A 12,297-nucleotide genomic window follows, 5' to 3' on the forward strand; every position below is an offset into this window, starting at 1 on the left:
TACAACTCCCAAAATACACCGCGGGACCAACGTGTGTACCTTCCCCATGTTCATCTTTCAAGTGGTTGAGCTGAGGGACCAAATAAGAGAACGGAGAGGCAGCTGAACTACACTGGGAGCCACGGCCTTCGGGCGAGCGACGTTAACTGAACGCCAGGAACCCTTCGTTCTTGCGGCACACGAGGACTGTGAGGCTGCCCGCCTGCGCTTGCCTCGTCGCTGCGGCCGGTTTCTCTCCGAGCCTTTTAATGGTCCGTGCTAAGAGGCTAACGGAAGAACGCTTTGGCGGGAAATAAGAACTGTCAACGCGTTTGTGGAACATTAAGATCGCCCACTGCTCACCGTGGCCATGGAACACTTTCCCGGATGAAGTCTCGCAGATTCTATAACGGATTTTAATGGGTGAGGGGCTCGACTTCACATAAGACTCAAACACCCTCAACCCCCGCCCCCAGCCCTTTTCGGGCTGACAGAATGAGTCCCTACACTTGGCTTCGCCCTAGACCTGTCCACGCATTCGGACTTCCCAGCCTGGCTCTGGTCAGTTGACAGCAAGTCCAGAGTTGACAACCCGCCATTCAACATCCGCCCTACAAATCCGGAAAACAGTTCAGCAACAAACACCACTGCTCCATCAACCTTCTACAGACAATTTCTCGCGGAGCAGGGAGGAAAGCTCGCGAGACTTCCCCGCCCAACAGAGATTCCCGAGCCAGGAGGCGGGGCCGAAAGAGGAGGAAGTCCCTCCTAGGCCGGCTCACCTCGGCGCCGCACTCCTCGCGAGATCGCTGAGGTCTGACTCTCCGGAAGCGTGTTTGGCCGTAGGTACTATGCATTGGACTAATCGGCCGCCGTAGCCCCTGCTAGGACAGCCCGTGCGAACCTGCTGGAAGAGGAAGAGAAAGGCAGAGAGAGTCGGGTTACAAGATGGCGGATCTGTAGTAGTAACCGCGGCGGGCGGCGGCAGCGGGAGAGCGAGCGAGCTCTGGGGAGCAAAGGGAAGGGAAGGTGATTGTGCGCCGGGGTAAAGGGAGGGGTAGCGGAGACCACGAGCGGAGGGTTCTCGGTGGCTCTGGCCACCCCTTCTCGCGGCTAAACCTTTGGAGCCATGGTAAACTCAGGCCTCTCCGGAGTCGCTGCCACCACCGCCGACGCCGCTACCGCCACTACCGGGTCTCAAGAGTGAGGGGTACCGGCGAGGTGAGCGAGGAGGTGGCGGCTGGAGCAGTGGGCCAGTAGCCACTATGTCGGATACACGGCGGCGAGTGAAGGTCTATACCCTGAACGAAGACCGGCAATGGGACGACCGAGGCACCGGGCACGTCTCCTCCACTTACGTAGAGGAGCTCAAAGGGATGTCGCTGCTGGTTCGAGCAGAGTCCGACGGTAAGGTTATTGGAACGGTGGGATGGGGACCAGTGCATCGGTTGCGACACAACCTGAGGTTTAAGCTCTGGGACTCCAGTATTCTGACTAGCACCACTAGGGACAGCACATTGGTCTTGAGCCTGCCCTTCCTTACGATAAAAACAAACTACTGGGCCTGGATTTACTCTCCGTCAGACGTGGACTCGAGGTTCCCCGCCTCTCTCCCTGTTAAGGATTTGACTCCTTTCCCCTCCAATCCCCGCTCGGTTGTTGAAATTTAGAATGTGATGAGTGAGGAGTCAGTAGAAGACCACATAGTAGAAGACCAGATAGGAATCTCGCCCATGAGATCTGACACGGATCCCCGACCCGCTTTAGGTACAGTCTTGCCGGTTGAATGTGTCTACTATAAAAGGTTTAGTGAAACTTTTCTGAGTGCCTCAAAAACAGGTTTCAGTTGTTCCAATCGACAGGTGCTGGGGAAAACTAAAACGGACTTTTTCTTGAAGTTAGACTATTGCCACGAAACACACAGGCACATACATCTTTATTTTCTGATCTCTCCAAGGCTGCCATTGTAGGGAGTGAAAAAGCGGGTTCCACAATCTCAGCAAGTTAGAATACTAAAGCAGACTGTAAAGTTGTATTTGCTGATTGCAGAATTCATAGAAACCATTTTAATATTATTAAAGCTGACAGACATAATAAAGTGGCTACTACTACCTGTACTCAAGAGCTGCTCAGTTGGAGCAACTAATACATGCAGGTAATATAAGAATAACAATGTTAGATTTATTTTTGGCAAATCTTAAACTAGTGCAGAGTCCCTTTTAGTAGACAGCAAGTCCAGAGTTCTTTCTACATTATGTGGGGGGGTTGTTCATTGTCAAAGGAAAAGGATAAGTATAATTTGTATGGTAAGTCTCTCCAAGGCCCTTGTAATTTGTTTTGTTAGACAGGAAACAGCTTTTGTTAAAGTTAGTCTTGAATAAACCAAAATACATTTGTATTCAGATGTTCAGTCAAGGAGACATGGAACGTTTATTAGTTGTGTGCTGTTGAAGGTTTTATAATTTGAGTCTTTTTTTTTTTTTAACTCTTTCAGGATCTCTACTCTTGGAGTCAAAGATAAATCCAAACACTGCATATCAGAAGCAGCAGGCAAGTAGTTGTTTATCTGTAATTTGAAAGACTTCATCTGTGATCCAGGATGTATTTATATGACAAAGATGGGGATACTTTCCAGACAAGAAAAAAAGTTTGGTAACTAAAATTAGGTACCGTATGTATTTTCCTTTCAGTTTGAGAGTCTCAAGCTGAAAAGTAGTTTTTTATATTGGTGATTTAATGTTGTTTGTTAATTGAGCCATTGTTTGTATTGCAATGTGATGTATTTTGGTCTTTAAAGTAAGCCAGGTCTCTCCATATACTCTACACTAAACCTTTCGTTCTGAGTCCCATTTGTAAGAAATGACTTAAAAGAAGATTAAGAGTGTTCAGTTTCTACTATTAAGAAAAAAATTCAAAGAGATTCTTTTAAAACAAAGGAGAGCCTGTTTGTGGTGTAAAGTTGGATCCTTTGACCAAGGAGAAGGATTTTTTTTTAAGTAATGTTTAAGTTCTGCTTTTAATTATATGCATATTTTAACATAATAAATGGGTACTTTAAAATATACATATTGGTATTCATGAAACATTTCTGGTTAATATTGTCACTTTGGAAAAGAAAATCTGTTTTAGTATTTCTAATTAGTTAGCATAAATCATCCTTTCTTATCTGTGAATGTTTTCATTTTTATTATGAAATACTATCAATATTAAATAGTATAGAGGATAATATAATGGACTCCATTATAACACCATCAGATTTAACAACATTAACGTATTTTCAACCTTTTGTAATGTTTAACATGGATAGAGGTAAAATCCTTTGTATCTGTCCCATTGTGTCTATTCTCTTCTCTCCCTATGGTAACCTGATCCTGAAATTGCTGTGTATTCTGTATACATGCTTTTATACCTTTCTTGCATATGTATGTATCCATAAATAATATGTAGTCTTTTGTGTGCTTTTAAACTTTACACTATTGATACCATACTTTACATGTATTAGAAATTTGCATTTTCACACTTCTTTTAAGATTTATTTATGTTAATTAGGGAGGTTTTTAATGCTGTATTGTATTCTGATATATGATATACAACTGGGAGTCATTTGGTTTATTTTGTGTGTGGGTGTGGTGTGATATGTGTATGTAAATAAAGTCACAATGACAGGCTTTGGAAGGGAAAGACATTATTTTAGGTTTATACTTATTTATAGCATCAAGTCTACCTTTTTTCAAGGTCCATGAGAATTTGGATGCTATAAACACTTCACAGAAGAAATAAAATTACATCTTTTGTAAAGCTTATTAATAGTAAAAATATTAATGTAAATTGTTTATGCATGCAGTCCATTCTTAGTTCTTCAATATATTTTAGTATTCGACTGGTAGCTTTTTTTCTTGGACAATTTTTATGTCTCTATCTTTTTGGTGAAGAATTCAATTAAAACATTTGTCTTGAACATTTGAGTGTTTCTCTGTATCTTAGATATATTTAAGGACATTTAAATAAAGTTAATTTCTAATTCAACTAGGCAGATAGTTACTCTGTGTTTGCATTGACTTTTACAAGATAGCTACTTGGGAGTCTTTGCTTGTTTGCGAAGAAATAATATTTTGTCATTTTTTTTCTCCTACCTGTATAGATGAATATAAAATGATAATAAGGACATTTCCTTGTAAGTGTTTACTCTTAGTCATGAGCAGTTCCCTACACCTTTAGTTAAAATAACTATTCTTGATGTGTATAAGTGATCTTTTAGCTACTGTTCCTATGGAAGACCATATTGTACATAGGCTTATTTGTAAAACAATACTCCAACACTTTAAAGATATATGTGGTTCTTCAAATACTTAAAAAAGTTTGAAGCATGTTTTCATGTATGTTTTCATGTATAATGTATATATAAAATATATATGTTTATATGTATATTACTAAATGTTCAAAACATTGGAGAAAAATACATTTTAAAGATTTCCACATTCTGAAAATGTTTTCTGCAAGTAGTCACATCTAAGTTATAGTACAGGGCTACTTACCTTTATGATGTTTCCATACATACAGTACACACACATGAGAGGAATATGGAAAAGCATGCTGTGAATACAGAAATGGATACCTGAATGGAGTCATCTGTTTGATTTACTTGAAGTTTACTTAAATTGAGAGGCCCTTTCTAGTGGAAGTCAGAGCCATTTAAAGTTATGTTAAATTTAATTTCTTTATAATATATACAGTTTTTTCCTATTTTAACCAAACTCTTGCTCAATGTGCATTTTTTACTAAGTAACATAAGTTGGAATTCTTGAATATAGCATTATTATGTTTATTAGAATTATCACATTATCAACATTTGAGACTTAAAGAGATTATGCTAGAAAGTTATTTCCAAAATTAAAAGAAATATATTAACAAATGGATTTTTAATTTAAAATGTGAGTGAATGGCTTGTTTGTAGGATACTTTGCTAAATTAAAATATGTTGAATAAATTCAGAGTAACTGATACTCACTTTCAGTCCTAAAGTGACTGCTGAATTGTCTGCTCAGAATACATGGGTTTCTCTCTTCCAAAACCAAAGTATTAAATTAAATAAGTACAATTAAGTATCAAATAAGTATATCGTAGAAGGTTATCAGTAACTCACAGTACTTCCCTACCATGTCTAGTGCTAAAAAGGGGTAGATAGGAAGGATACATTCTCAGTACATTTAAGTATTTAAGGAAACACTTTGGGAATTATTCAGTACAGCATGAAACAGTGTCTGATGTATGTTTCAGATTTTTAAATAACTTAAAGTCAATCCTACCATTCTTGACTAAATCAAAAATCAAAATCATAGGGATAGAACTTAGCATATTTAAAATGGTTATGTTTTCATGGCTTTAAAAGATAAGTCCTCACCTCGGTGAAACAATAATAGAATGCTAAGGTAACTTATGAAAATGACAATAGGCCTAGATCTCCACAGAAAGCACTTCCTGTGGAGGCAGCTGAGGCACAGAAAGGTTATGAATGGGAATGCAAAGCAGGAATATTTCAACACAAAATGTTATAGACAGAAGATTTGTACTCCACAGGTGTGGGCAGTAGAAAATTAAAGACAGGAGAAAATATTAGAAACTATGATTGGTTAAAGAGTTTCATTCTTGATGGTGGTGGTTGCTGAAATAAATAATAACCAATAATATACCTGATTGAATTACAGAAAGTCTGTTTGTTTTGTTTGTTTTTTTAGTTTGAGAGTTTGGTGCACCAAACAAAAGTGTGCCATTTTGAATTCTTATTGGAGACTTAAAATAATGAAAGTGACACAGCATTTAAGGAAACCAGTATGACAGTATTATGAGTACTGGATGAGAGGAGCACGGGGAACAAAAAGCTTTGGGTGGGAACTCTCGTAATAATTGTGATAGAAGAAATGAAAGTCTAACTCTGGTATGTTTTCCAGAAGTTGCTAGAGGACATGGTGAATGATTAGACATCCAAGAAGAAACCAGAGGCTGCTGTCCTATTGATTGTTTTGTATTATTATTATTATTACTATTACTACGACTATGACTGACTGTTGCTGTTACGATCTAGTGTTTGGGGCCAAGAAAGTGATAGTTCTTTCCAGAAAGTGCATGAAATTTATCAGACTTACATTCATCTTTTGGTTTGAGGCTTGGTTATTAAAATAAAGCTTATTTCAGAGGCCAGAAGAACATGCCAGATCCCCTGGGTCTGGAGAGGGTGATTGTGAACTGCCATATATGTTTTGGGAATTGAACCCTGGTCCTTTGGAAGAACAGCCAGTGTAGCATCTCTCTAACCCCTAAAAGGATTTTTGGGTTTGGTTTTTGGTTTTTTTTTTTGGGGGGGGGGGGGGGCTTTAAAGTTTTTTTTTTATTTATTTTTTTTTTTTTGTACAAAGAATAGTGTGATCTCTTCACTGGGTAGATGGCCTTGAATAATCCATTCAAAGAAGTTCATGCATACACAGAGAAACTGCTCTAACTTTAGAAATGATGCCTGAAAGAACAGTTTTTCTAAGTGGATTTCCCCTATATTTTTAAAATAAAATTTTACTTTGTATCCGAAACAACTCTACTCATTTTATTAGATTATTATATAGTGAATTTAATATCTGATTGTGTATATGTGCTTTAATTATAATCTAAACCTTAGTTTCTAATTACAGAGTTTGACAACCTAACTTTTTTAAAGTAGGGGCAAAATTGAGGATCCTCTATGAAGAATAAACATTAGGTTATAAGACACAGTTCTAAGCCCCCCATATAGCACCAATATTCAAATGCCAGAGACTATTAAAGACTTACCACCACACTCTGCTCCCCAGCATCCAGAGTCTCTTGGCCAGGCCATAATGCAAAATGTATTTAGTCCCTAATCTTTCACAGTCTTACCACTGTTTAAAAGTTCAAAGTTTGTTCTGAAACTCAAAACAGTCTCTTAACTACAACTTCCTGTAAAATCAGAAAGCAAATTACATACTTTGAGCATCAGACGGCACGGAATATATAATGTCATTCCAAAAGGGATGAATGAGAGCATAGTTTAAAAAAAAAGAAAAATATCCTGGACCAAAGCAAACTCAGCAAGGCAGACTCAAAAGTGTCCTGTAGCTTATGTCTGGGTCAAAGGGATTTAAGTGGCTTCCTCTCCAGCTTTGCTCCCTGCCTCTCTCTTGGGCCGTTTCCATTCCGTGTGTCTGTGTGCAGCTTTCCTTGGCCGATACCCCATGGTTCTGGCATTGGCGTCTTCAACATGTGAGAGTCTAACACAACTCAGGCTTCTCTTCCACAGCTTCATGCAGTGACTTTTCTGGGTTCCATGCTAGCCCCTGGGACCATGAGCCCTGGATTAAATGCTTTCTTTTATAAATTGCCTTGTTTGTGGTGTCTCTTCACATCAATAGAAAAGTAACTAAGACAGCAGCCTTCCCTTTATTCCAGTACAGATCAAGCCTCTCCTTAAGCTCATTTGTTTGTGTGGTGGAAGTCGTGGGTATAACACATTTCCTAGTGCTCTCTTTCTTGTCAAACTCTACATTTTGTTTTTCCTTTTACTCCATTCACTTTTTCATTGTATTCCTGCGTAAGAATATTACTAATAGCCATGCCACAAAATCAGTTAGGATTAGGCTTGAAATCTCAGGAAAAGAAATTAGTGCATTATCTTTTAATTTAGCCTCAGGCACAGGACAGAAAGCAGTCTCTCTCTTACCAAATATCCCAAGATTGGTCCCAGGTGTTAATATTGTTCCCCTCTGAAATCTCTTGAACCTTGCCTCCATGGTCCATATAGCTCTCAGCATTACTCTGTCTGGTCTCTGCTATGACAGTCCATAAAGCTCTGCTTACAGTGGCAACTTTTTTTCTAGTCCATCATCCAAAATTCTTCAGTATTTTGAAAAATATAGTCACATGATCAGGTTCTTCACAGCAGTAGTCCATTCCTTTGTACCAGTGTCTGTATTACTGTCTTATTTTTGTGATTAAACACCATGACCAAAGCAACTTACAGGAAGGTTTATTAGATTTCCCAGAATGATGAGTCTGTTACACTGAGAAATCATGGCAGCAGTCATGCATGGGAAGAAGAACAGCTGAGAGCTCAAGGCTTATGCTTCGTCCAGTGAACAGAAAATAGAGAACAAACTGGGAATGATGCAGGTTTTGGAACTCTTAAAGGCCAGACTTCCTAAGCTTTCTGTACCCCACCATTAGACACCAAATATTCACGTCAGGAACCATTCAAAGTACCACCCATGTAAACATTCACACATACAATAACATACAAAAAATGAGCCTTTGTGTGTGTGTGTGTGTGTGTGTGTGTGCGCGCGCGCGCGTGTGTGCATACGCGTGCACATGCATGCAAAATAGGGTTAAACCTAGATTTGTCTGAAGGATTTATATGCTTTTTAATCAGTTGACAATGGTTAAAAAGAAAAGGAAGGAATGTAGGTCATTGATGAATGGAATGGCTGACTTTCCAGATAGCAGAAAGTAGATGGTTATAGTATCTACAATGTTGCTCAAGAGTGGTTACCTAGTGGTTACCTAGTGGTTACAATGTTGCTCAAGAGTGGTTACCAAGAGCCTGCTAACCTATTTTAGATTATTTAGAAAATTGTTCAGTGTCATCTTTAATGTCAAAGTTTTTCTTACATTGAAAGTATGTTACAAAACTTTAAAGGCACAGCAGATTATATATGTGCACTATCCGGTGAATGTACTTTAACTGCCAGTTCTCTCTTGACTTTTTGTTTATGTTTTATAGATACATTTTTTTCTGGTGTGGTAATGAGAATTATTTTTGTTTTTTTAACAGGATACATTAATTGTTTGGTCAGAAGCTGAAAACTATGATTTGGCTCTAAGTTTTCAAGAAAAAGCTGGCTGTGATGAAATTTGGGAAAAAATTTGTCAAGTAAGGTTTTTTTAATATCTTTATAACTCTGAATTATGTACATTATTTGTTTCTTTTCACTTCAGAAGGCGGTATTAAAGTATGGAAAGGTAATTTTAATACTCTAACATGGATATTTCTTAGAATCTGACCCAGGTCCTAATTCACACTAAAGAAGTGCTCTGACACTGACCTGTATCCCTAGTCTTGGACTCTATTCATTGCAGCTGATTATTTCATTTAAAATTATTAACAACATTACCATACTTTTTAGGGCTTTTTAAATGTAAACAGGGCTCTCAGTGTAACTCACTGTGGTAGAGCACACAGGAGGCCCTGTGGTCAGCCCCAGCACTGACTCAGCCTAGCTTGGTGGCAAACACCTATAATCCCAACACTCAGTGGGCAGAAAGGATTAGAAGTGGAAGATCTTCCTCAGCGTCATAGCGCATAGGAAGTTTGGTCAACCTAAGCAGTGAGACCTTACCTCAGGAGGGAAATGGGGCATGAGAAATGTGCTGATAGTGTAGAGTTCCTATGTAACTCCCTCCCAGACAGTGCCTACACTCGCTGCACCTCACATTAATGTGGAACATTGCTTGCAGTTGATACAGTGATAGTCAATAGGACTAACCCACGCTTTTCCCTAATTTCTCTTCTCATGATACCACATTGCACCACTCCTTGTCTTCTTAGATGTTTTTTTGGCTGTGATACTTGGTAGTTGGAATTTTACATTTTTTTTAATGATAAATCAGTTTCAATGACTAGTACAAGTCTCTATTTCTAATGGGTTAATTTTATTGTTGTTTGACTGTCAGCATTTTCACTTGAGCTTTTCTCTGTGATTCTGTTTGTGATCAAATTTCACTGCACCGTCAGATTGGCTTCAAATTCCCTGTGATCCTCATCCTTATCCTCCCAAGGACTGGGGTGACGTGAACTTCTACACCTAGGCTCCTCTAGTGATTCTTGACTGAAATCTTGTTAAATGGTTTTATAAGCCTGACCATAATAATTTTTGTTTGGCTGTTTTTAATTTGTGCCACATACTTCAAGAAACTGTAGCCAGGGATACTGATGAAAACCAGAGGATCAAGAGTTTTCAGTTATCCCGGTGTGTGTGTGTCTCTGTGTGTATGTGTGTGTGTGTGTGTGTCAGAGAGAGAGAGAGAGAGAGAGAGAGATAATATGAATATGAATTTGAGACCACCCTAGACTACATGAGGAGCTTCTCAAAAAAGAAAAAGAAAAAAGAAAAATTCAGAGTGAATGCTTTTATTATCCCCAGCAATGTGTAGCTCTGGGTCAGTGAATCAGTAAATTTTTAGCAGGATGGTTTCTTTTACAGATTCTTACTAGATATTGTTACTGAGCATTATTAATATATATTATTAAATAACAGACCTCTGTTATATAAAAATTCAATATAGTGTTTCATGTATTTATGCAAAATGTACATGAATAGAATTGAAACTGTTATTTGTCTTTAAACCTGTGAATAATTTTTGTTTCTTTCATGTGTTCCTCTAAAAAGCAGCTGTATTTTTATATATGAAATTCTCTATAAATTACAATTTCAGACCTAAAAAATGATCTAAATTGTTTGCCTGTAATGTATTTTCAGCAAACATTTGGTATCTAATCTTAGTTAGATTTTTTTTTTTTTTTTCGGAGCTGAGGACTGAACCCAGGGCCTTGTGCTTGCTAGACAAGCACTCTGCCACTGAGCTAAATCCTCAACCCCTTAGTTTACATTTTAATCCATGAAGTGACATTTCTCTCTGTAAAAATACACTCGAAATGTAGAACTATTAAAATCACTAAATTAATAAAAACAAGGGAATACTTTTGTTTGGAATATAGATGATAACATATAAATGTAATTTTTTAAACAATAAACTTCAAATATTAATAAGGTATATATACCTTATTTAGAATTGCAGTGTTGGCTTATCTGTATGCTACAACAGAGATGTACATGGTAGATGATATTATTTTAGTAATCAGCATATTAGATTATACTCAGCCCTTACTATTTAATATATGGCTTAGAAAATATATGTGTGTGTATTATATTTTCTTATTTCAGTGTATTATATGTATTATATAGGCACATGTGTGCCACAGAACATGTATATGTGTGTGTATTACATTTTTTTATTTCAGTGTATTATATGTATTATATAGGCACATACATGCCACAGAACATGTATATGTGTGTGTATTACATTTTTTTATTTCAGTGTATTATATGTATTATATAGGCACATGTGTGCCACAGAACATGTATGGGGGTTAGAATACAACTTGGCAGGGGTCTGTTCTCTCCTATGGGTATCAGAGATTAAACTCATGTCATCAGACTTGGAAGCAAGTACCTTTCCCTGCTAAACTATTTTGCTGTCCCTGTCATAGAAGTTTTTACTAAAATTGTCTTTTACTGTTTTTACTCAGTTCTGAAGACCACTTTAAGGTAGAGTAGTTGATTGAAAAGATTCCAAAAAAAAAAAAAAAAAAAAAAAAAAAACACCTCAGCTCTTAGAGTAACTTTTAGTCACCTGATATAATTGTTGTCTCTGATGATTACTGCCTCAGTCTGCTAACCTAGGCCTAGTCCTGGAAGCATCTAGCCTTCATATAATCTTATCTGAGCCTACAATGTTTTCAGGCTCTAACACTTACCACTGAATAAGCTCAGCTCACCCTTTCTTTTGCTTTCTGAACTCTGGCTGGTCAACTCTGCTGTTTTCTCTCCAAGCTGACAGATTTATTCTGGCTTCTCCCTTGGCCTCTGACTTTTTGCTCTACTTGGCCTCAAACTAGCTCTATCAATCTACCCTAATCTTCTAGTTCTTCCTTCTCCAGCTCGTTCTGTCTTGTCCTGTGTCTAGCTTGTTGTCTCTCTGCATCTGTCTTTTTAAAACTCTCCCTGTAAAACTGCCTCCTTTCTCTTTTCTCTCTTTTCCTCTCTTTTCTGTGGTGCTCTCTTAAGTAGCCTTTTTTTCTTGTCTCTTCTTGTGAGAATTAAGTATATCCTATTCTGTCAAATCTTTTTCTAATTCGTCACTTTGTCTGCAACTCAATCAGACATCACTTTCAAACATAGGTGCACGCTGTATTCCAGCCAGAGGGGTTAAAGCTGTGTGCTGGGCTGGGTCTACCACAACTAGAAACAGGTTTGGAACGTTTGGTGGATGCAGGGTTCAGTAAATATACATAGTCTTGGGGTTCGTGGAGTGATCAAATACCCTGCAACACTTAGTAAAACTATTTTGTTTCAAATTACAGTTTACTACTATAATAGCACTTAGAGATTTAAATCATCAAATGGTAAGAAGCACATGGGGCAAAAGATCCAGGAGAGTTCCATACTTGAGTTTCCAAGTTTCTCTTTTGGATGC

The 12,297-nt window shown here is 38.0% G+C and overlaps 1 protein-coding gene across 2 annotated transcripts in view; it reads left to right on the forward strand.

The window, feature by feature from the left end:
* Positions 1-880: 880 nt before the first annotated feature.
* Ppp4r3b (protein phosphatase 4, regulatory subunit 3B) overlaps positions 881-12,297 on the forward strand; it is a 48,006-nt gene continuing 36,589 nt past the window's right edge. The window contains exons 1-3 of one of the 2 annotated variants that reach the window (XR_005492993.2): positions 881-1,386; positions 2,474-2,529; positions 8,816-8,914. Coding sequence is in view for 1 of the 2 variants with exons in the window: in NM_001108367.1 (NP_001101837.1) it covers positions 1,245-1,386; positions 2,474-2,529; positions 8,816-8,914 (297 nt within the window). In the remaining variant the exon portion in view is untranslated. The remainder of the gene's footprint in view (positions 1,387-2,473; positions 2,530-8,815; positions 8,915-12,297) is intronic. The other variant, NM_001108367.1, reaches the window with a different exon arrangement.

Source organism: Rattus norvegicus, chromosome 14 (genome assembly GCF_036323735.1).
Source record: "Rattus norvegicus strain BN/NHsdMcwi chromosome 14, GRCr8, whole genome shotgun sequence".
NCBI lineage: Eukaryota > Metazoa > Chordata > Mammalia > Rodentia > Muridae > Rattus > Rattus norvegicus.